The sequence below is a fragment of the Tamandua tetradactyla genome, chromosome 23 (assembly GCF_023851605.1).
Source record: "Tamandua tetradactyla isolate mTamTet1 chromosome 23, mTamTet1.pri, whole genome shotgun sequence".
Classification (NCBI taxonomy): Eukaryota; Metazoa; Chordata; class Mammalia; order Pilosa; family Myrmecophagidae; genus Tamandua; species Tamandua tetradactyla.
Window position 1 is genome coordinate 52,925,743 of NC_135349.1, and position 26,027 is coordinate 52,951,769.

At 43.1% G+C, this 26,027-nt stretch overlaps 1 protein-coding gene and 1 pseudogene across 4 annotated transcripts in view; both read left to right on the top strand.

The window, feature by feature from the left end:
• The first annotated feature begins 480 nt into the window (after positions 1 to 480).
• Positions 481 to 26,027, top strand: part of SRL (sarcalumenin) — a 64,967-nt gene continuing 39,420 nt past the window's right edge. Inside the window, exon 1 of one of the 4 annotated variants that reach the window (XM_077141968.1) lies at positions 481 to 764. Coding sequence is in view for 2 of the 4 variants with exons in the window: in XM_077141965.1 (XP_076998080.1) it covers positions 22,740 to 22,800 (61 nt within the window). In the remaining 2 variants the exon portion in view is untranslated. Of the gene's footprint in view, positions 765 to 22,628; positions 22,801 to 26,027 lie in introns of those variants that run through there. The other 3 variants (XM_077141969.1, XM_077141965.1, XM_077141967.1) reach the window with 3 other exon arrangements.
• Positions 9,370 to 22,157, top strand: LOC143667589 (S-phase kinase-associated protein 1-like; annotated as a pseudogene).

Sequence of the window (26,027 nt, forward strand, 5' to 3'; positions counted from 1 at the left end):
TTTGAGTTACCTAATTAAATTTACATAAGTTAAACGCGCCTCTCAGGGGAGGGGCTTAGTCAGGATCTGGGCGGGGACGCCCCTCCCAAAGTCAGGTGTCAGGAGGCCCACCTGGCGGGCTCCACGTAGCTCCTAAGGGCCAACAGAGGGCGCTGTGGGTGCAGGACGCTCAACCCCGGCAAGGGCGGAGGCCCCGCCTCCTTCCGGTTCCCGTGGAGCTTCTCAGTGCCCATAGGCCAGAGGCGGGGCTTGGGGGCGGAGTCAGGCACCTCCCCACACCCCGTCTTCCCCGGCCCGTGACGGTATGCGTGGGTAGGCGTTCTCACCAGCAAGCGGCGGAAGTCAGAGGCACGGCAGCGATTCCACGCCTTCCCGGACGCCCCGCTCCCTAGGCGCGCATGCTCCTTGACGTCTCAGGGCCTCTCTCACGCGCGCTCCCGGCAGCACGCTCGCCTGGCCCCACAGCCGCGCCTCCGCGCGCTCTTACGCACGCCCTGCGCGCTTTTACGCACGTCCCGCACGCCAACGCCGCTAATGTACTTCTCTGGCGTCTGCCGCGGAGTCTTTCATCAGTCTCTTTTAGTGCAGTCCCGCCTTGGTCGCGGTCCCCAAGGCCCCCACGGTCTCCCCACAGCCCCACGACCGCTGCCCCGAGGACAAGTAACTGCGGGCCTGAGCGAGGTGGTGGAGCCAGCGCTAACGTACAGGAGTTCCGGGCGAGCCACAGCGTAACATAGAATGTTCTAGAAGCCACATTAGGAAAGGTAAAAATAAACGGGTGAAATTGACTTAAATATTTTACTTTAACCCAAAGTATGCAATCATTTCGATGTGCGGTGAACGTAAAGGATTATTAACGTAGGTTCCACAGTTATAAACTCTTGTTTCCAATCTTGTTTGCTGGCAGCGACAGCAGCGGAAAAGTGGCCGCCACCGATTCCACCCTCCAGATCCCATTCCGCAGCACCTCATTGGCAGAACCCAGTTCATAGCCAGCAAGGGGGTCCGGTGTAATTTTAGGTGTCCACCTCTTCCACTAGAGGTAGTGTCCAAATGGAGGTTGTGAGAATTAGAGTGCCTTCTGCTATAATTTTATGTATCTTGGGCCAAGTCACGTTAAGCAGGGCAGCCACATAGTACTCTTTTTTTTTTTGCCGTTTTTCTCATGCAGAAACTTTTTAAAATGAATTTTCTTTATTGAACATAACATATAAACACATTCTTACCATATGATCATTCTTCTACATATATAATCAGTAATTCACAGTATCACATAGTTGTATATTCATCATCATGATCATTTCTTAGAACATTTGCATCAATTCAGAAAAAGAAATAGAGAGCAGAAAAAAAAATACCATACCTCTTACCCCTTCCTTTCATTGATCACTAGCATTTTAATCTACTAAATTTATTTTGACATTTGTTCCCCCATTATTTATTTATCTTTAATCCATATGTTTTACTCGTCTGTCGATAAGGTAGATAAAAGGAGCGTCAAACACAAGGTTTTCACAATCACACAGTCACATTGTGAAAGCTATATCATTATTCAATCATCTTCAAGAAACATGGCTACTGGAACACAGCTCTACATTTTCGGGCAGTTCCCTCCAGCCTCTCTATTACACCTTAACTAACAAGGTGATATCTATATAATGCGTAAGAATAACCTAGGATAACCTCTAGACTCTGGACTCTCTCAGCCATTGACACTTCATTTTGTCTCATTCCTTTCAGTTGAGAAGGTTTTCTCAATCCCTTGATGCTGAGTCTCAGCTCATTTTAGGATTTCTGTCCCACCTTGTCAGGAAGGTCCACACTCCTGGGAGTCATGTCCCAGGTAGAGGGGGAGAGCAGTGAATTTGCTTGTGTTGTTAGCTGAGTGAGAGAAGCCACGCCTGAGTAACAAAAGAGATTCTCTTGGGGGTGCTTCTTATGCCTAATTTCAAGTAGGCTTAGCCTATGCTTTGTGGGGTTAAGTTTCATATGAATAACCCCAAGATTGGGGGCTCGGCCTGTTGCTTTGACTGTCCCCACTGCTTGTGAGAATATCAAGAATTCTCCACTTGGGAAAGTTGAATTTTCCTCCTTTCTCACCATTTCCTCAAGGGGAGTTTGCAAATACTTTTTTGTTCACTGTTCAAATCACTCTGGGATTTATCGAGGCATCACTCTGGACAAACCTACAAAATCTCATACCCTACTCAAGGTTCCATGTACTATGGTGTTCAATTAAGCTGTCCACATAAGTTATGTTAGGAAATGCTCTAGACAAAATATAAATTTTGTACCAAATAAACATTTTTTTGCTTTAGTCTCACACATAAATTAAAGTTTTAAAATATTAATTACCATCTATTTTCAACACCCTGCAGTATTGACATTCCTGTGTTCTTCCTCATGCAAAAACATTTTTTAATTTGTACATTTAGTCACTGTCATTGTACATTCTAGGCATCTCTGGATTGTACCATTTCAGTCTTTATTGTCTTATCTTTCCTTCTTGTTTCGTATGTGCCCCCAGCCCTTCTCACTCTTATCATTCTCACATTCAGCTTCATTTGATCACACAGTACTCTTTTTTTTTTTTTTTTTTTTAAGGAAGGAAGGATAGAAGGAAGGAAAGGAGGAAGAAAGGGAAACATCTTTAAACATTTTCTTATTTTATTATATTTTGTTTGTTTTGTTTTGTTTTTTACATGGGCTGGGGCCGGGAATCGAACCGGGGTCCTCCGGCATGGCAGGCAAGCACTCTTGCCCGCTGAGCCACCGCGGCCCGCCCTGGTCACACAGTACTCTTGATTTAAAAAAAAAATTGTTATGAACGAAATTGTCACGTTCCTTTTTTTCTACCAAGTCTTGAAAACCTGGTGTGTGTTTTGCACTTGGCAGGACTTCTCCATTCCAACACTCCTTTTTGAGGGCATGGTGGCTCCATGTAGTTCATGGATTCTTTGTGGGACAGTGCAGGTTTAGACTGTTGGGGGAAATTGGAGCCTGCCCAGGGCAGAAAGAACATGGTAAGTTCTGCAGGCAGTGCAGACACTGGCCTGGGAGGGGAAAGATGAACTGGATGGTAGAGAGCCTTCAAGTCATGAGAAGTTTGGAATTTATTTTTTATGAAGGTCAGAGTGGGGTAGTGTGACATGATCAATGCAAAATTCAACAAAACTGTTTAAAAACTTTTAATTGAAGTGCAGCATAACATACTCAAAAGGGCACTGTCTTCAGTGATATCTCCACTCATCAAGCCCCAGAACCCCCTCATGCTCTCTTCCTCATATTAGCCCCCTCAGGTGGTTTATTGTGTTGTTTTCTACTTCCTTTTGGTTTTGAATAACTGTAAATTCATGCAAGTAAAAACACAGGAAGGTCCTTCACCCAGCCTCCCCCAATGTTAACCGCTTTTGTAATTACAGTGTAATATTGAAACCAGGCAATTCACATAGGCACCTATTCAGATTTTACCAATTGTATATGCACTGTGTTTGTATGTATATGGTTCTGTACTGTTCTGCATTCTCACCAGCCGTTTATCAGAGTTCCAGTAGCTGTGCCTCCTCATTAGCATTTGGTATTATCAGCTTTTTAAAATAACTGTATTTTAACCATTTTGAAGGTAATGGGATCTCGTCATGGCTAATTTCTGTCTCCATAGGTTTTTGCTTATTCTAAACGTCACAGAAATTGAATCATATAGTACATATATTTTTTAGCTTCTTTTGTTCAATGCAATGTATTCTAAATTCGTTTATGTTTTTGTATTAATCTGATTTAGAAGATGTTATCCTCCAAATAGGTTGTCTTGATTCACCCTTCTGCTGAGGGTGTGAGGTGAAAAGCAGCAGTTCTTGGAGATGCTCTTTCTAAGCATGGTATTGTTGACCCTCTTTGGTAGTTGTTTCTTTGGGAGTGGTGCTGAGCATTCTTGGGCCGTGGTGTCTGCCCCCCATGCCCTGCCATATTTTAAGGGATGCTGTTAGTAGTAAACCTCCTGTACAACTGTTATAACTGCTCTAAGGATGTTCGTTTTTTTTTTTTAATAATTTTTTATCAATTAAAAAAAATTATAGGAAAGAAACGCAAACATCCTTAATATATGCTCATTCCATTCTACATATATAATCAGTAATTCACAATATCATCACATAGTTGCATATTCATCATCATGATAATTTCTTAGAACATTTGCATTAATTCAGAAAAAGAAATAAAAAGACAACAGAAAAAAAACAAAAACAGAAAAATAAAAAAAATTTTTACCTACCATACCCCTTACCCCTCCGTTTTATTGATCACTAGCATTTCAAATTAAATTTATTTTAACATTTGTTCCCCCTATTATTTATTTTTATTCCATATGTTCTACTTGTCTGTTGACAAGGTAGATAAAAGGAGCATCAGACACAAGGTTTTCACAATCACACAGATTGTGAAAGCTATATCATTATACAATCGTCATCAAGAAACATGGCTACTGGAACACAGCTCTACATTTTCAGGCACTTCCCTCCAGCCTCTTCATTACATCTTGGATAACAAGGTGGGGGATACCTACTTAATGCGTAAGAATAACCTCCAGGATAACCTCTGGACTCTGTTTGAAATCTCACAGCCATTGACGCTTTGTCTCATTTCATTCTTCCCCCTTTTGGTTGAGAAGGTTCTCCCAATCCCTTGATGCTGGGTCTCAGCTCATTCTAGAGTTTTTCTCAGTCCCTTGATGCTGAGTCTCAGCTCATTCTAGGATTTCTGTTCTAAGGATGTTCCTGAGGATTTTTATTTTATACTACATCCTTTTTATGAGGCGCCTCAGAACAAATTTTTGTCAGTTCTCAGCTACAGAAATTATTTCACTTCTCCATAACGGTTGGTTGGTTCTTATTTTAAGGGCACTGAATTTGGATAACTGATCAAGTTACAGAAATATGAGGGACTTATAGTGTCCTTGTTTTGATGTTAGCCTTCTGCTGTTTCTAATTCATGCTTTCTTACTCTATTTTATGACTCCTTGGGAGCCATCTTAGGGTTTTTTTCTGGTATAATAGGTTATAAATAACTTTCCCTTGTGCCAAGAATTGGGGGCAGTCTTTGGTTGTGTAGTAGGACAGTCATCCCAGCTGTGTTAGACATTTGAAGAGCTGTCTAGTGGAAGAGGCAAACCCCTCCCACCAATGACCTTGGCCTCCTTAGTGGTTGACCACCTAGCCCCAGACTCATATGTAAAGCACGTGTAAATCCTCAAGCAGTCTCTTGGAGCCAGCCAGTCGGCTACCCTGTTCTTAACCTCAGATTTTGTTGGTTCTGACTCCACAACCCTCCTCCAACCCCTTCATCATCCTTTCCTTATCTAGCTGCCTCTCTGTGCTGTTGGCCTGTAGCATTGTCATCTTATTCTTTCTCTGGAGTGCTTCTATTTGCCTCTCTTTCCCCAGCAAGTCCTGGAATGGTGGTGGGGTTAGTATCATGGTGTCTCCTCCTTCATCTTGAGCTCCTCTCTTCTCTTGCCCTCCCGAGTTACATGTTTCTTCTGTTGATTGACAAGGATGCATGCTTACTGCAAGGAGGGGGTAGGACTGGGGCCAGACTGGCCCTGAATCCAGCAGCTGTGGAAAGGAATGAGTTCCCCAAATTGTCTCTCCGTCCACCATACTCCTGTGCTGAAAAAGGAGCTAAGAGTGACAGCTGCAGTGTTTCCGGAGTTAGGGGGCCTGGGTCAAAGGTTCCCCTGTCTCAGTGGATAGCTTCAGAATGAAGTAAAATAGGAAACGGGCAAGTGAGAAAGTTGCAGGTGTTACACAAATATCAGAGATGAGTCAGTTCATACTTGTCTCTCTCACATTGCCTCTCACCCTGTGGGAGATAAAGTGGATGTGCTGAAAATTCTGGTTGCAAACATAATTGACTAAAATCTTCTGTTCTCTTGTAAGGAAAAGGCAATGCCAGTGAGGCTGGACAGTTACTGAGGGTTATTTGTGGGCTGTTTGCTTGATATCAGGGTTGAGGCCGTCTTCATTCTAAGGAAGTCCTTGAGATGCATGGTCCTGGCTTTCTGTTTGAAGTTGAGATGATGGTTGGGAGGAAGATTTGGAGCACTGCAGCTAATTCTAGGCCTTACACCATATTCAGAACAATAGGACAGTTGCTTTTAAGGTAGTGAACTCCCTGTCACTGGAGACATTCAAACAGGGTGGATGAAAATCTGCGAGGGTTATCATGGAGGAGAGTTAGGCATTGGGTGGGAATTTCATTTCTTCTAAGATAGATGATCTATAATTCCTAAGATAAAGAGGAAAATACCCTGAGTGAGGGTTTACTTGCTGCCCTGCATCAGTATCAAGTGTAGAACAGATCTAGGCAGAGATCTGAGTTGTTAGGGCTTGATAGTGTTTTCCCAGCCCCTTGAAGAGCTGAATTCTTTAGAAGTAGGAATTGATATAGTAAGTCAGCTGCCAAAGAGGAATTGAATTACAAGAACTATGTGTCAGCTGGGGCTTGCTATAAAATTCTGGGTAAGGAGTACTTTGGGCTTTTATATCCTCTCTCTACCCTACCCTCACCATCACCTGTTGTTCACACTTCATGAAATTCATTGAGTGATGTACTCTTGACTTCTGTACTTTGTAGTATGTGGGTTATAATGCAGTGAAAAGTTAAAATATTTAACTCTCTACCATCTCATCTGTTCCTCACAACAGTTCTGTGAGGTCTGCCATCCTGTTTGACTACCGAAGAAACTGATGTCTAGGCTTCCTGGCTTACCCAGTATCACAGGATTTGTAGCTCTGAGCCCCAGGCTTTTTCTCCACCAGAGGAGAAGAGGAGGTTCCTTGATAGAAGTCAAGAGAAGCAGCTGTCTTAAAGTGATGTGAGAGGAGACAAAAGGAAGTGGGGTGAGGAGACCCACCCCGAACCCTTTCCTGAGACTTTTATTGAAGGGACTGGGACAGGGTGTGATGAAGGCCTTTCTTTTGCTTTGCAATTCCCAGATTTCCAAGAGTCTTTACCCTCCCTTGGCTTGTCCCCACTGCTGGAAGTGCCCTCTCCTCAAGGACACCACTTGCTGGATAAATCCTTCAACGCTCTCTGGGCCCAACACGTGCAGTGACACTGAATACCACACGTGATTCCAAGACAAGGACATGGGCTGAACTGACGCTGACAGTTAAGAGGCCCAGGAAAGTGCTTCCACAGGAACCACTGAGGCCTGAGGTCAGGAAGAAGTGATGTGGCATTGAGTTTGGAAGAGCCTCCCCAAGAGGACATGTGCCTCAAAGACTTGCCTAGACTCAGACTTGCAGGGTAGAAGCAAAAGAAACCATTTAGGTGATGTTTCACTCTAGATAACTTCATTTCTGCTTGAATTATTGTGGGGGTGGGGAGCTCATCATCTTATCAGCCTGCCTGACCTCTGCTGCCAGGTTAAACCTGAAAATTCTTTAAAGTTAGCTGAAATGTGTCTCCATATAGCCTTCACCTATCAAACCTAGCTTTGCCCCCAGGAACCACATGGAACATGCCTACTTTTTCTTTTGCATTTCAGAACTTTAGCAAATGAGACACAGCTTCCTGGTCTCCCAAATAAATGTTACTGACCATGGCACTGATTTTCCAGTTTTGGAGGCCTCTTCTTATTTGCTAGCAGAAAGTTACCCCAGGGATATTCATCTTTCCCCTCCTGAGAAACTCTCCTCTAACCCCAAATTACCCTTAGGGCATGTTTTAGTTTGAAAGCTGCCAGAATGCAATATACCAGAAATGGGACAACTTTTAAAATGGGGAATTTATTAAGTTGCAAGTTTATAGTACTTAGGCTGAGAAAATGTCCAAATTAAAGCACGGCTATAAAAATGTCCAATCTAAGGCATCCAGGGAGAGATACCTTGGTTCAGGAAGGCCGATAATGTTCAGGGTTTCTTTCTCATTTGGAAAGGCACATGGCGAGGTCTACTAGCTTTCTTTTCAGTGATTTCCCCGGGGCTCTGTGTGCTTTGTTGGCTCTGTTGGTTCTGTTGGCTCTTAAGCTTTTTCCAAAATAGTTCCCTCTTAAAGGATTCCAGTAGGCAACCCCACCTTGAATGGGTGAAGACGTCTCCATGGAAACCATCAAATCAAAAGTTACCACCCACAGTTGGGTGTGTCACATCTCCATGGAAACAGTAAAAATGATACTACCCAGCAGTACTGAATGAAGATTACAGAACATGGCTTTTTTGGGATACACAACAGATTCAAATTGGCACAGGGTATATGGCTCTTAGATGCAAATCCACAGCAGCCCCTGCCACAAACCTTTTGTCCCAAGATAATTGCCCCCAAGATGCTGCTCCAGTTCCATCCCTTCCAGACTTGCAGCAGCCAGATAAAGGAAAACCTATATTTGTAAAGCACCTTTACTTTTCCAGAGGGTTTTCTATTTTACAAAATTCTTCACCAGCTCTTCTAGAGTTTGAACAGGGATCCTCAAGCTATAGCTCAAATCCTGCCCACAATCTGTTTTTTTAAAAATTTTTATTAATAAAAGCAATCAACATACAACACGGACATTCTTAATGTATGATTATTGCATACTTGGTGTGCATTCAGTGGCTCACAACATCATCACATAGTTGTATATTTATCACTATGATCATTTCTCAGAACATTTACATAACTCCAGAAAAAGAAATAAAAAGAAAAAACTCATACATAAATACCCCTTACTCCTCCCTCTCATTGACACCTAGTATTTCCCTCTGCCCAATTTAACATTTGTTTCCCCCATTATTTATTTATTTTTAATCCATATTTTTTACTCATCTGTCCATACCATAGATAAAAAGAGCATCATGACAAGGTTTTCTCAATCACGCAGTCACTGTGAAAGCTATATCATTATACGATCATTTTAAAGAAGCATGGCTACTGGAACACAGGTCTACGGTTTCAGGTTCTTCCCTCTAGCCTCTCTGATACACCATAAACTAAAAAGGGATATCTATATAATGCATGAGAATAACCTCCAGAATAATCTCTTGACTCTTTTTGAAATCTCTCAGCCACTGACGCTTTGTTTTGTCTCATTTCTCTCTTCCCTTTTCCAGTCAAAAAGGTTTTCTCAATCCATTGATGCTGAGTCCTAGCTAATTCTAGGATTTCCCACAGCCTGTTTTTTTTTTTTTTTTTTTTAAAGACAGAGAAGGAAGGAAGGATGGAAGAAAGGAAGGGAGGAAGAAAGGGAAACATTTTTAGACATTTTCTTGTTTTATTATATTTTGTTTGTTTGTTTGTTTTTTACATGGGCTGGGGCCGGGAATCGAACCGGGGTCCTCCGGCACGGCAGGCAAGCACTCTTGCCCGCTGAGCCACCGCGGCCCGCCCCACAGCCTGTTTTTATAAATAAAGTCTTATTGGGACATAGCCACATCCAATCATTTGCTATAATCCATGGCTGCCTTCACACTACCACTGAAGTTGATTAGTTACCTGTGGGCCACAAAGCCTAAAATGTTGACACCTGGCTCTTCATAGAAACATTTGTTGACCCCTGCTCCAGGGCACTGGAAGTAGCACCTGAAAGCAGGAGAACATTTGTTACTCTCCTGAAGATCACCTCTTGTTTCTCTTGCACTTGTTGTCTTCACATTCATCTGAGGAATGTTAGCCTGAGACAGTCTGGAGCAGGTGTGCCTGGGGCTTCATGGCTTCTGAAAATGGGGATGAGGATCCTGAGGTCCAGGGCTGTGGCAACTTCTGTCTAAAGGCGGAGCTGGGGAAAGGGGAGGTTCTTGGGTTGGGAAGGCTGTGGTGGGTGATATGGTATAAAACCAGTATGGAGATTGCCTAGGACTAAATGAAAGCTGTTTAAGCATTTGTGACCTGAGAGTATCTTCAGTTGTGTCTGTTCTCCTTTTTCATCTTCCTTGTTTCCAAACAGAGTTTCTTTAAATCAAATACATTTAACCTTTTCAGCAGTGTTGGGGTCACACTTTCCCTTGCTGCCTGAGTTTTGAGTTCTTGTGGCTTTCTTTCACTCTTCAGCCCATACCCTTTCTATAGTCTTCACACTCACAGCCCTCAACTCGCTTTCCCTCACATATAAATTCTTTTCTTTCCCTAGTGGCATTAACTTGGATTTATGGGAAAAGTCATGGGATTATGTGTTAGATACGGATTTCAAATTGATATACTCCATTCCTAGTTATGTGATACTGAGCAAGTTACTTTACCTCTCTGATCCTCAGTTTCCTCATTATGAAATGGCTATGATAATATCCACTTTTTATTACATGAAAAGTACCTAGTACATGGTAGATGTTTAATTTATTTTTAGTTCCTTTTCTCTGCCATGACCAGCTGCCTCCTCTTCCCCTCACAATGAAAGCTTTCCCCAGCCATGTGTGTGGATTAGAAGAATTAAAATAGGTAACTTGTCAGTTATCTCCAAATTGGTCTACAGATGCAGTTTAATCCTGAATTCCAAGAGGACTTAAGAAAAAAATTGACAGACCAGTTCTGTGATGGTTAGGTTCATGTGTCAACTTGGCCAGATGATGGTGCCCCCTTGTCTAGTCCAGCAATCACTGGCATGACCATTACTACAAGGACAGTTCTGTTAGGTCGGGAGAACAGGGAAGGTCACCGTGATTGAGTTGTACAAAATGTGCCACCCCTTCCAGACACAAGCAGAAGCAGTTCCTGGAACAAGGAGATGAGCCGTTGTGATAAGACCCTTGCAAGATATCACGTGATTCCCTTGCTTAAAAACCACCCGCATCAAGACCCAGGCACGTAGTTAGAAACAGGGTAAGATAATGGGTAATTGGAGTTGATGGGATACAGACTGTGCAACAGGACTAGATACAAAAACTCAAAAATGGACAGCACAATAATACCTAATTGTAAAGTAATCATCTTAAAACACTGAATGAAGCTGCATCCGGGCTATAGGTTTTTGTTTTGTTTTGTTTTTACTATTATTACTTTTATTTTTTTCTCTATATTAACATTCTATATCTTTTTCTGTTGTGTTGCTAGTTCTTCTAAACCGATGCAAATGTACTAAGAAACGATGATCATGCATCTATGTGATGATGTTAAGAATTATGATTGCATATGTAGAATGGTATGATTTCTGAATGTTGGGTTAATTTCTTTTTTTCCGTTAATTAAAAAAAAAAAAAAAAAAGACCCAGGCACGGACTCACCAGCCCCTGCCTTGGGTTCTGTGAGCTCCGCCCAGGAGCGCAGGAATAAACCTCCTCACTCTAAGGTTTCTTTGTCTGCCTTTTCTCTCTTTCGCCTCCCAAACCTTTCAATTTCGTGCACTTAATCATTGGCCAGTTATTTGCATTTATGGCTGATTACATTTACAATCAGTTAAGGGGAGTGTCTTTCACAATGAGAGAATCCAATCAGTTGTATTTAATTCAGTTGAAGACTTTTAAGGGAGAGCTGATGACTTCAGTTCAGAAGAGAAAATTTTCCTCTCTACTTCAGCCAGCTAGTTTCTTCTGGGAATTCACAGAAGATCTCCATTGTTGCCAGTGTGCAGCCTGCCCTATGGAATTTGGTCTTGTCTATCTCCACAATTGCATGAGATACTTTTATAAAATCTGTTATTTGCAGATATCCTGTTGGTTCTTTTTCTCTAGAGAATCTAATACAGCTTTGGTACCAGAAGTGGGGTGGTTCTTGAGAAACAGAATCTTAAAAATGGGTTTTTGCCATTGGTTTTCTACTCTGATTAGATTCAAAGCACTGATGACTCTATTTCCAGTATTCAAGATGACACTGGCAGTCCATGGGATTAGTTGGCAATATAGTATGCAAAATACCACCATTTGGTTCTCCCCTGGGAAAACAGCCCTCACTCCTCTTTCTGGAGAGGTTAACCCTGTTTCACTAGAAAAAACTGCAATGGAATGCCCTCAGGTGATTGGCTTGGAAGACACTCCTAATTCTTTTCAGGACCCACCCCCGTTTTCTTCAAGACCTATAACTAGACTAAAGTCCCAGCAGGCCCCGAAAGGTGAGGTACAAAGAGTGACCAATAAGGAAGTACACTATACTCCAAAAGAACTGCATGAGTTTTCCAATTTATATAGATAGAAATCAGAAATATGTGTGGGAATGGATGCTAAGGGTGTGGGATAATGGTGGAAGGAATATAAAACTGGATCAGGTTGAATTTACTGATAGGGGTCCACTAAGGAGAGATTTTCCATTCAGTGTTATAGCTTCAGGGGTTACAAAGGGCATTAACAGTTAGGGTAGTTGGCTGAAACATGGGTCGAAAGGTGGCCAACATTACCTGAGATCAGTATGCCAGAACTGCTGTAGTATAGTTAAGATGAGGGGATTGAAAGGCTTACAGAGACGGGCTGAGTGGATTTATCATGGAAGAGCTGCTCACACCCCCCAGCAATGTCCAGAGGACACACCTTTTACCAGGACTTTGAGAAATAAATTTCTGAGACTACCTACTTTATCCCTGAAGAGCTCTGTAGTTTCCGTTGTATGTAGGTCAGATTTTACTGTGGGAACTGCTGTTACTGAGCAGAAATCCTTAAAACACAATAGGGATGATTGGATCCCAAGTTGGCAGAAGCCACGTGGCAGCAGTTAATCACCAAAGACAAGGTGGGTGTGGCTACCATAATGGATGGGAGAATCAAAGGAGTAGTCAAAATAATCTCACTTGCAGATACCTATGGTGTTGGCTAGTAGATCATGGGGTACCTAGAGAAATAGAGGGGCAATCTACAAAATTCTTGTTCAATCTGTATAAGCAGAAGAGCTGTAGGTTTAACTTGAATTACAGAAACAGAAAGTCCTGGCTCCTTAACCAATTCCTAGACTTGTGACCTTTGAATGAGGGGGAGGCCAGGTACCCTTGGGGAAGGACCCTTTATACTTCCAAAAACACATACTGTTAATCTTTCTCCCAGCCTTACCCAAGGAGACCTATGGCCTTTAACCAGGGTGTGCATTGGGGAAAAGAAAGTGATCGGATATTTTAGGGATTATTAGACACTGGTTCAGAGGTGACATTAATTCCAGGAGACTCAAAATGTCACTCTGGTTCACTAGTCAGAATAAGGGCTTATGGTGGTCAGGTGATTGATGGAATTTTAGCTCAGGTCCATCTCACAGTGGGTCCAGTAGGTCCCCAGACCTATTTTGTGGCTATTTTCCCAGTTCCAGAATGCATAATTGGAATAGACATATTCAATAATTGGAAGACTCTCCATATAAATTCCCTAACTCATCGAGTGAGGGCTGTTATGGTAGAAAAGGCCAAGTGAAAGCCTCTAGAACTGCCCCTACCTAGCAGAATAGTAAATCAAAAACAATACTGGATTTCTGGAGGGATTGCAGAGATTAATGCCACTCTTAAGGACTTGAAGGATGCAGGGGTGGTGATTCCCACAACATCCCCATTCAACTCTCCTGTTTGGCCTGTGCAAAAAACAGATGGATTTTAGAGGAATGACAGTGGATTATTGTAAACTTAGCCAGTTGTAGCTGCTGTTCCAGATGTGGTATTGCTTGAGCCTGTCAGTACATCCCCTGGTACCTGGTATACAGCTATTGATCTGGCAAATGCTGTTTTCTCAATGGCTGTTAGTAAGACTACCAGAAACAGTTTGTTTTTTACTGGCAAGACAAGCAGTATACCTTCACTGTCCTACCCAGCATTATATCAGCTTTCCAGCCCTATGTCATAATCTTGTCTACAGGGACCTTGCTCATTTCTCCCTCCCCCAAGACATTGCACTGGTTCATTATGTTGTTGATGGCATATTGATAGGCCCTGATGAGCAAGAAGTAGCAACTACTCTAGACTTATTGGTAAGGCATTTGCATGTCTTAGGATGGAAGGTAAATCCAAGAAAAATACAGGGGCCTTCCACCTCAGTGAAATTTCTAGCAGCCCAGTAGTGTGGGGCATGCCGAGATATCCCTTCTAAGGGGAAGGATAAACGGTTGTATCTGGCCCCTCCTATGGCCAAAAAAGAGACACAACCTGGCTGGTCTCTTTTGATTTTGGAGACAACATCTTCCTCATTTGAGTGTGCTACTTTGGCCTGTTTACTGAGTGACCAAAAAAGATGCTAGTTTTGAGTGGGGAACAGAGCAAGCGGAGGCTCTGCGACAGGTCCAGTCTGCTGTGCAAACTATTTTGCCTCTTGGGCTATATGATCCAGCATATCCAATAGTGCTGGAAGTGTCATTGACATATAGAGATTCTTTGTGGAGCCTTTGGTTGGAACTTATAGGAAAATCACAGCACAGACTCTTAGGATTTTGGAGTAAAGCCTTGGCATCCTCTGTAGATAATACTTTCCTTATAAGAACAACTTTTGGCCTGCTGCTTGGCCTTAGTAGAGACTGAATGCTTAACCAGGGGCTGCCAAGTTACCATGAAACCTGAGTTGCCTATCATAAGCTGGGTGTTGTCTGACCCGCCAATCCATAAAGTTGGGCATGCACAGCAGCACTACATCATAAAGTGGGAATGGCATATATGAGAGAGGCCTCAAGTGGTTCCTGAAGGCACAAATGATTTACATGAGGAAGTGGCCCATGGCTCCCACTCTGCCACATTACCTTTTTCCCAGAGCAGAGCTATGACCTTTTGGGAAATTCCTTACAGTCAGTTGACTGAGGAAGAGAAAAGTTGGGCCTGGTTTACAGATGGTTCTGCGTGATGTACAGGTACCACCCAAAAGTGGACAGCCGCAGCACTGTAGCCCTTTCTAAGATGTCTGTGAAGGACAGTCATGATAGGAAATCTTCCCACTGGGCAGACCTTTGAGCAGTGTACTTATTCTTCATTTTGCTTGGAAGGAGAACTCACCAGAGATGTGTTTGTATACTGAGAGTTGCTATTGGTTTGGCTGGATGGTCAGGGACTTGGAAGGAGCAAGACTGGAAAATTGGTGACATAGAGGCCTGGGGAAGAGGTATGTGGATAGACCTTTCCGAGTGGTCAAAAACCTGAAGATAATTTGTGTCCTGTGTGAGTGCTCACCAGAGGAAAGTTTTAGTAATCAAGTGAATATGATGATCCATTCTGTAGATAACAGTCAGCCTCTTTCCCCAGCCACTCCTGTCATTGCCTAATGGTCATGGTGGTAGGGATGGAGGTTATGCATGGGCTTAGCAACATGTACTTCCACTCACCAAGGCCAACCTGGCTGCAGCCACTGCTGAGTGCCCAATCTGCTGGTAGCAGAAACCCACACTTAGTCCCTGATGGGGCACCCTTCCCTGAAGTGATCAGCCTACTACCTGGTGGCAGGTTGATTACATTGGACCACTTCCATGATGAAAAAGGCAACGATTTGTTCTAACCGGCATAGACACAAACTCCAGTAATAGGTTTGCCTTCCCTGCATACAGTGCTTCTGCCAAAACTACGATTTGAAGACTTTTACAGAATACCTTATCCACCATCATGGTTTTCAACACAGTGTTGCTTCTGATCAAGGATCTCACTTTACAACAAATGAAGTGCAGGAATAGGCACATGCTCATGGAATTATCTGGTCTTACCATGTTTTTCATTATCCAGAGGCAGATGGGTTGATAGAACATTAGAATGGCCTTTTGAAGATCCAGTTAGAGTGCCAACTAGGTGGCAGTACCTTACAAGGTTGAGGCACTGTTCTCTAGGAGGCTGTGTATGCTCTGAATCAGTGTCCACTCTGTGGTTTCTCTCATAGCCAGGATTCACTGGTCCAGGAATCAAGGGGGTGAAAATGAGAGAGGCACCACTCACTGTTACCCCTAGTGATCTGCTAGAAAAATTTTTGCTTCCTGTTCCTGCAACCTTAAGCTCTGCTGGTCTACAGGTCTTGGTTCCAAAAGAAAGAGTCTCCTACCAGGAGACCCAAGCATGATTTCATTGAACTGGAAGTTAAGACTGCTACCTGGCCACTTTTGGCTTCTCATATCTTTGAATCAACAAGCAAGGAAGGGGATTACTGTACTGGCTGGATGATTGAGCCTCACTGTGAAGGGCAAATAGGACTGCAGCTATACAGTGGAGGTAAAGAAGAGTTTTCCTGCCGTTAGGGCATCATCTTAGTACTGCCGTGTCCTGTGATTAAAGTCAATGGAAAACTGCCACAACCCAATTCAGGCAAGAAACTTCAGGAATGACGGTTTGGGTCATCCCACCAGGCAATGAACCATATCCAGCTGAAGTGCTTGCTGAAGGTAAAGGGAACTTAGAATGGGCAGTAGAAGAAGGTAGTGAATTATATCAACTATAACCACGTGACCAATTACAGAAATGAGGACTGTAATGGTATGAATGTTTCTTCCTTGCTTTGCTATGAGTATGTTTGTATATAAAGCCTTATATACTGTCTTATCCCCTTATATGACATAAGTTGTATTGTTCATGTCATAGTATTTAAGGTATAGGATATCACATTTAAGAGTGAATGTTACCCAAGGACCTGCTCTCTGTTCTGGAGAGATTTAGTGCATTTGCGTTTATATGTGGGACAGTTGAGTATTGTTAGGCAAAAAAAAAAAACAGTCTGTTATTTTCTGTTTAGAGGTTAAGTATGGTTTAAGGTGATGTGTACAGCTGCCAAGTTGACAAGGGGTGGACTGTAATGGTTAGGTTCATGTGTCACCTTGGCCGGGTAAATGGTACCCAGTTGTCTGGTCAAGTAAATACTGGCCTAACCACTACTGTGAGGATATTTCATGCACTTAAATCATCAGTCAGTTGATTGTATCTATGTCTGATTACATCTACAATCAAGTAAGAGGAGTGTCATCCATAATAAGATACTCCAATCAATTGTATTTAATTTGGTTGAAGACTGACTGGGAGAGGTGGTAACTTTAACAGTCAGAAGAGAGAACTTTCTTCTCTACTTCCAGGCAGGCAGCCTCTCCAGGGAATTCATTTTAGACCTTCATCACTTTTGCTGCCCACAGTTTGCCTTATGGAATTTGGGCTCGTGCTTCTCCACATTTGCATGAAACACTTTTATAAAATCTCATATTTACAGATACCTCCATTTGGTTCTATTTCTCCACAGAACCCTGAGTAATAAAATGCTAAAGTTCATATTTGTATGTAAAAGAACTAGAACAATTAAAAGTTTTGAAAAAGAAAATCTCACAGTACCTGGTTTCAAATTGTTAGGAAGCCATAGTGATTAAGACAGTGTGCTGTTAGCAAAAGGAAAAACACACAGATCAATGGCACAGAATAGAGCGTCCAGAAATAGATTCATATGTATATGATCAATCAATTTTCAATAGAAGTATAAAGGCATTTCACTGGGTGAAAGGATAGTCTTTTGAATAAATGGTGCTGAAACAATGGGGTGTCCATTTGTTAAAAACAAACAAAAACAAAGTTCAGATCATATCTTGCAACATATGTAAAAATTAGCTCAAAGTGGATCATAGACCTAAATATAAAACCTAAAACTATGACATTTCTAGAAGAAAACAAAGGAGAAAATATTGGTGACCTTGGATTATGCAAGGAGTTTTTAGATATGATACCAAAAGCATAGTTCATAAAAGAACAAATTGACAAATTGGGCTTTATAAAAATTAAGGATTTCTGTTCCTTGCAAGACATTGTTACACTTTCATTTACAGTAGCACCAGAAAAAGAAAGAAAATAAAGAAACATTTAGGAATAAATTAATAAAATATAAGATCTATATGTGGCAAATAGCAAAACTCTGATGAAAGAAATCAAAGGCTATCTAAATAAATGGAATTATTTCATTTTCAAAGCTTGAAAGACTCAGTATAGTTAAGATGTCAGGTTTTCTCAATTTTATCTATAGAATCAAACTTCCAGCAAGCTTTCTCTATATCAACAGACTGATATTTGGAAAGGTGAAAGATCAAGAATAGCCAACACAATATTGAAGAACAGAGTTGGAGTACCAGCACTATCCAATTGCAAGATTTACTCTAAAGATACATTAATCAAAATAGTGTTGTGTCAGCAAAAAGAATAGACACATAGATCAATGGAACAGAACAAAGAGCTCAGAAGTAGACCCACATAAATATAGTCAATTGGTCTTTGACAAAGGAGGAAAGGCAGTTCAATGGAGAAAGGGTAGTTTTTTCAACAAATGGAATACTTGGGCGTCTGTATGTCAAAAAATGAGTATGGAACCAGATCTTACTCCTCTCACAAAAACTAACTAAAAACGGATTATAGACCTAAAGGTAAAAAGGCAAAACCATCACATTCTAAAAGAAAACATAGGAGAAAGTCTAGGTGACCTTGGGTTTGGCAGTGAATTTTTAGATAGAATAGCAGAAGCATGCTCCATGAGAGAAAAAACTGATGTTGGATTTTATTAAAGTTTAAAACTTCTACCCTGCAGAAAATACTGTTAGAGAATGGAAAGACAGGCACAGACTTGCGAGAAAATATTTGCAAATCCCATATCTGATAAAGAACTTTTATCCATAATCTTTAATGAGCTCTCAAAACTTAGTAAAACAAACCTGTAGAAGAAGATTTGAACAGATAGCTCATGGAATAAGTACAGGAAAAGATGGTTAACATCTATTTCGGTTTGCTAAAGCTGCTGGAATGCAATATATCAGAAATGGGTTGACTTTTACAATGCAGATTTATTAACTTACAATTAACGATTCTTAGGCCATGAAAATGTTCAACTCAAGGCATCAGGAGGATGATACCTGAACTCTGAAGACAGGCTCCTGGCATCTGGGACACCTCTGTTATATGGGAAGGCACATGGCTGGCATTTGCTGGTCCTTAGCTCCTGGGTTTCCTTGCATTCCACTTCTGGTTTCTGTGGTTCCTCTCAGTTTCTCCAGGCCTTTCTTTCTATGAGCCTCTCTTGGTTCTCTCTGCGTGTATTTTATCCTCTCATAAAGGACCCTCCAGTAAAAGGATTAAGACCCACCTTGAATGGGTTGGGCCACCATCTCAACTGAAATAATATAACCAAAAGGTCCCACCTGCAATAGGCTTGCACCCACAGGAATAGATTAAAAGAACATGGCCTTTTCTGTAGGATATAACAGCTTCAAACCACCACAACCTCATTAGCCATTAGGGAACTGCAAATTAAAACAAAATGGCCTTGTTCTCTGCCTTTTCCTTCTTAGTGTGCTGATGCTGTCCAGCTGTCATCAGCCTCTGGCCCACCATCTCCTTGAGACAAGACACTATGCCTTCAATTAAGCTGCACTATTCTTATTGAGGGATATTTGAAGTAGATGTAGAAATTGCCAAACTGTGACTATAAAGATGATGTTAGAAGATTTGGAAATAGATGATGAAGGAGATGATGACCTAGTTTCTCTACCAAATGTTAATGCAGCAATATCAAGAAAAATCATTCAGTGGTGATGACCCTCCTCCTACTGAGCATGATGAGAGCAAAGAAAAGCGAACAGACGATATCCTGTCTGGGACCAAGAATTCCTGAAAATTGACCAGGGAACACTTTTTTTTTGGCGGCAGTGGGGGGTGGGAGAGTGCATGGCACAAAGGAACATTTTTTGCATTTGTTCTGGCTGCAAACTACTTAGACCTCAAGAGTTTGCTTGATGTTACATGCAAGACTGTTGCCAGTATGATCAAGAGGAAAATCCTGAGGAGATTGGCAAGACCTTCAATATAAAAAAATGACTTTACTGAAGAGGAGGAAGCCCAGGTATGCAAAGAGAACCAGTGATGTGTAGAGAAGTGAAGTGTTATGCCTGACACTGTAACACTGTAAGGATTATTCCAAATACTAGTTGCACTGCTCTGTTTATAATTGTTAATATTAAACAAACAGTAGACAAATGCAGCAGCAAATTGATGGTATTAGAATATTGTCCTCATTGCATATGTCATTTGAGTACAGATTCCACCCTATAGCTAAATTTCTTCTAGTATGATCAAAAGTTTCTTTTTTCTTTGTTTGGAATAAAACTGAATTATGAGTTCTCTACATGTAGACAGTGGCGTTTGGCGCCTTCCTTTATGTAAAGCAATTTTGTCTAGTTTACTGTTAGTTAACTTCAGTTTAGCAACTTTAAAAGTTGGCATTGTAAATAAAAGCAACTTGGAAAAAGTTTCTTGAAATAGAATTCAAGTATTGTCTTTTCATGAGTTGAAAACTGGGAAAATGTTATTTGGAGTAAATGTTCTGAGTGGGTTTATTAGGGTATCTTCCAGGTCCCTAGAGTCAAGGATCATCACCAGTATTGATTAGTCCCTAAAACAGACTCCTTTACTTGGATCTGAGGACTTGTGTTTGTATTTTTAATCCTCTCAGCTTTGACTAGGTTGGCTAAAATTCATTACTAACCAGTTTGTAATTTTGGGGAGAGAAATGTAACTAGGCAGTTTGTAACTTCTCAATTGAAAAAGACACTTAACTCATGTGATATGTCATCTTTATATAATTATTATTCCGTGTGGAGAAAACTATTCACATTACATACATGTAAAAATAATTTAACTTTTAACATTAAAATGTGTGGCAAATCCCAGAAAGCATCCATCACAAATACAAGATACTTTAAATAAAAAGTAAGTAACATTAAAAAAAAAAACTACGAGATACTACTTCCCATCTGCTAGTATGGCTATTATTTAAAAAATGAAAAATAACTATTAAAAATGTGGAGCAACTAACTGGGACTCTCATACATTGCTGGTGTGCATATAAAATGATACAGTCATCTTAGGAAAAAGTTAAGACACCCACCATATGACCCAGGCATTCCACTGTTAGGTATTTGCCCAAGAGAAATGGAAGTACACATCTATATAAAGACTTGTACACAAATGTTTGTAGCAGCAAAGCCTGGAGCCAGCCCATCTCCCATCTGTTCATCAACAGGTGAGTGGGTATCAAATCGTGGTCTATCCATCCAGCAGAGTACTACTCAGTAATCAGAAGGAATCTCAAGATAATTATGCTGAGTGAAAGAAGTCAGATATAAAATATACATACTGTATGATTCCATTCATGTCACCATCTGGGAAATGTGCACTCATGTATAGTGAGTGACTGAAAGTATCAGTGGTTGCCTGTCCTAGTTTGCTAGCTGCCAGAATGCAACACACTAGAGACAGATTGGCTTTTAATAAAAGGAAATTTATTTTGTTAATTCTTCAGAGGAAAGGCAGCTAACTTTCCACTGAGGTTCTTTCTTACGTGGGAAGGCACAGGATGATCTCTGCTGGCCTTCTCTCCAGGTCTCTGGGTTCCAACAACTTCCCCCGGGGTGATTCCTTCCTGCACCTCCAAAGGCCTGGGCTGAGCTGCAAGTGCTGAGATGAGGTATGCTGAGCTGTTTGGGCTGTGCTACGTTGAGTCTCTCATTTAAGCACCATCCAATTAAGTCAAACGTCATTCATTGCAGCAGGCTACGCCTCCTAGCCGACTGCAGATGTAAATCAGCAACAGATGAGGTTCACATACCATTGGCTCATGTCCACAACAGCAGGACTAGGTGCCTTCACCTGGCCAAGTTGACAACTGAATCTAACTACCACATTGCCCTAGGGCAGGGTGGTAGAGAGTATTACAATGGGGCATGAAGAAATTTTTGGTGATGAGAAAGATGTCCATAACCTTGATTGTAGTGACAGTTCCATGGTTGTATACATATGTATATATACAAACTTACCAGATTGTAAACTTTAAATATGTGATCTTTGTGTATGTTCAGTATACCTCAATAAAGCTCTTTTTTAAAACCTGAAGCGCCTATCACATAGTAGACGTGTCTGTGACCATCTGTGGTTTCCTTCCCTCACGGAACCCCTCCCTTCAGCCACATGAATCATTCCTGTGCTTTCCCTTGGCTTCATAAAACTGGCTCTCAGGGACCATTTTGTGCTCCTAGGAAGACTGCTTCGAAGAGCACTTGCAGAGGTGACCAGGTGCTCTGGCACCCCTGCATTAGTAGAGATGGAGCTCTGTCCCTTCTGCCTCTAACTTCTGTTACTCCATCAGATGTTTCTTCCGGTTCTCCCTTTCCCCCGTGGTCAGAATTCTCTTCCAGAGGCCTGAGAAGGTTGAGCTCCTAGCAGTCTAATTCAAAATTTCTAATAATTTGAAATAGTCTAATAGCAGATTTTCCCGAACTCATCATTATGGCTTTACTCTCCTGACCTTTGGGGAGGGACTAAAAACACTATCAGTGGCTAGCACATGGGATCTCCTTGGGCGTGCCCTATAGTTTCTGCCTTCACACGTGTGTCAAGATTATTAATTTGGGGCGGGCCACGGTGGCTCAGCAGGTAAGAGTGCTTGCCTGCCATGCCCGAGGACCCGGGTTCGATTCCTGGTGCCTGCCCATGTAAAAAAAAAAAAAGGGGGAGAGATTATTAATTTGTTCCAGAGTTTATATCAAGTTTGTATAAATAATGGGAAGATTTAGGTTCCTCACTCCTAGACCCAATCCCAAGGAATGCCCCACTTCCTCTTCATTACCCCCACCTGGTGACCCATGTTGTGTGATCCCAGAGCTGTTCCGCGTGGAGAGAATCAAATCCCAGGCCCTGCCTGCCAAGCCCTGGCAGCTGAGAAAGCAGTAGCTATGGCGAGCCTTTGTGCAGCCTGTCAGGGTCTGTGCTTCTTCCCCATCACGTCCACACAGTTGCCCTAGTGACTGTGTGACCCTTCTCCCCCTGCTGCTGCCTGCCACTGCTGCTGGGACTGTCTGTATAAATAGAGGTGCGGAGCAGCTGGGCTCTCTTGGCAGTCACCATGAGGGCACTGGTCCTGCTCGGCTGCTTTGTGGCGTCGCTCCTGCTCTCAGGACAAGCAGGTATGCCATCACCCCTCCTTGTGCAGGCAAGACCCAGATTGCGACCCTCGTGCTTCCCCCAGGTTTTACTTTTACCACGTGGGTGGGGGTGCTGGGCAGTAGATGAAAACAAGGCCTTTATTACTCTGGAGGCTGATGGCAGTTGTACTCCTTGCTGGTCTCACACAGCTGTCACCATTCTCTTTGCCCTTGGACCCAGGGTGGTGGAGAAAGCTAGGTGCCAGGAAAGAACTGGAGAGGGGTTGGGGGCTCGCAGGGGAGGCCAAATGGAGTGGAAGCAATGAAGGGAAAACTGCGGACCAGCATGAGGCCTGAGGCAGGAGGCAGAGAGCTGTCTGCTGATAGATGCTGGGGAAGAGGACCCCCAAAATAAGACTGAAGGAGGTTCTGAGATGGGTCAAAGTAATACAGTCTTCAAGTTGGGGGAGACCCTGGAGATCATTTAGTTGAACCTACCCGGTGAAAGAGTGGAGACTTCAACTCTTGCTGGAGACCTGGATTTGCATGACTGAGGGTGGGTGGGGAACTCCTGGGCAAAGTGGGGGTTTATTTGGGGAATAGTGTGGAATAAGAGCTGGAGTCAATTTGGGATGGGGTTGGGGACTTAGGTTGAAAACGTAATTGAGCAGAGAGTTCAGAAGTCGAATCAGACCCAGTTGGGTTAAAGCCTCGGCTAGGGTCTGGGGCTTTCACCAAAAGGGGGGCACAGGCGTTTGTGTGCTGTGGTTTTCCTTTGACATCTCAGCACTTTGTGTAGCAGAGGTGGTGGCTTGGGTTACAGCATGGAGGTTATTTATAGGCTGTAGAGGGAACACCAGATCATTTTGCCACCTCTCTTGTTCCTCAGTCTCCTGGGGCTGGCTTCCCCTTGGGGATGCTTTGTGTGTGTTTGTGTGTGTGTGTGTGTGTGTGTGTGTGTGTGTGTGTGTATGTATGTGTATACCCTGGGGATCTCCCTTGGAATTTAGGACTCTCCCACTTTGTCCTTTCATAATTTGTCAATCTTCACCTGGCTCAGCCCAAAGCCTTCTTAGAACTCCTTTCAGATGGACCTGTGGGGGCCTAATCCCCCAGCTTCTCTGATTTTTGAGGTTCTGTTGCTTGAGACTAGGAAGCTGCAAGGGACAGTCCTAGCAGAGAGAGCTAGGTGGTAGGCAGGAGACAAAATCCATTCCTTTGAGGGTGAGAGATGTAAGGTAGGGGGCTTAGACCAATGTATGTGCTGCTGGGCTCTGCCCTTGTCTGCCCTTGAGTTAATTTGGGCCCCATGGGGCCGCAGTGGCTGGGTGGTGAGTATTCCAGGCGGCTGTCAGGTGGCTAAGTATGGAAACAGCCGTGTAATTGGATCCTGTGCCCCAAGCCACTGCCACCCTCTCCCCTTCACAGCCCCTCCTCTTCTCCAACCCAGTCCCAGCTGCTGCCTCACCCAGGCTTCCCACAGAGCAGGGCTCCAGGAATTTTTAGCCTTTTAGGGACATCCTTTATCTTTCCGCCTAAGAAGGGAACTGGAAATCTGGTATGTTCCATTGGCCTTCCTAAGGATCTTTCAGCAAAGACCCCAAAAGGTGCTCTCTCATTGCTGGGTTCTGTGGTGTGTGTCTGCCCGGGGCCTGGCTTCCAGAGGGTTGTCCACTAGTGTGTAAGGCGTCCTCCCTTCTCATCCCTGCTCACCACCTGGGCTGTGGATTCATAACTCTGATGAATTTATCGCTACTCTGCTCCAGTTGTAGATTGTGTATCCCAAATGATGGCTTTCTCTGTGTACCCTCCCACCCCACCCCCCGAGAAGTTGTAGCTCACAATTGTGGCTCCTCTAGCATAGTGATAGTTGGTCCTAGTGGCTGATTTTCCCCTAGAATTGTGCCATCCCAGGTAAAGTCATCCCACTCTAAGGTAGCATGGTCTTGCTCATGAGGTCTCCTCACCCCACCATTGTTTCTATTTTTCCAATTCCATTTTGCCTACCCTTTTGCTGGGCAGCAGGCAGACTTTCTCTCTAAATCTCCTCCCTTCCTGCTTCTTAGGGTGAGGATCCTGCAGAGCTTCTCTTCTTCCTTTCTTCCCTCCACAATTCTCCCATGTCTCTTTGGCCTCAGACAATGGGCTCTACAGTCCCTGGTGTCAGTACAAAGGACTCACATGAAATGTCAGGCTGGGATCAGGCCTTTGCCACCCAACCACCCCGCGGTCTCCATTCCCCTTTGTAACTACCAGGATCCTCCTCTTTGGCTTGGGGGATAGGCCTTCTCAAGGACAGGGGGAAAGGACCCTGGAGATGGTTGAATCTGTTTCTTCACCATGCAGGTAAGAGTATAGAGAAGTGAAGACACTCATTCAAGGTCAGTTAGCGAGTTAGTGACAAGTCACAACCAGGTCAATGCTATTCTCATCCCACTGAGAATTGTCTTTTCAGAGAAATCTCACCTCTCCTTGGCTATTCTAACTCTGATAGCCTTAATCTGACCCCTTGCAAGCACCTCTCTGCCTGTTGGGGACATGTGAAGGGGTGGGGGTGCACATGAGGCTGCCCAGTGGTAGCTTCCCACAGGGGGCAGGACAAAGAGTGATGCTCTGGGCTCTTTGTCTCCCTGGAAAATGGGGCAGGATGGGGGTTGCCGAGAGAACACATTTTGGGGGTTCAGGCTATTGGCATTTGTTGCTAACGGTTGAATTAGGGACATCCTGTTCCTTTTGTCTATTTGCTATGGAGATTGGGGACAGACAGAGGATTCTGTTACCATTTATCCTTCATCCATCCACCACACCCTGGACATTTCTGTGGAAGAGCTCAGATGCACCCTTGGATTGTCAATCTCTAAGCACCCAGGGCTAATCTGCCCTCCATGAGGGTAGTGGTGACCAACTTCCCCCACCTCCTCCTCACCCATTCCAGTGTTCACATTTCCTCAACAGGGCAGTACACTGCTATGATCCACCATGGAGAGGGCAGTAAGAGACGATAGTGAACTCGGGAGCCTTTGGGAGGAGGCACATCCCAGAAGCCTTCCTAGCACCCTGCATCAATTCCTTGCTTGGTGCAGCTGGACAAACTCTGCTGGTAGCATCTAGTCTACCATTTCCCAAACTAAGTCTTGGGCGCTGATCTGGGATATATTGATGCATCTCTCTAAAAGAATGGAACCCTTGGTTAGCAGCCTATTGGAATAGCAGGTTGGGAAATGCTGATTTTGTCCCATGCCCGTGTATTACAGTTAGAGTCTAACAGT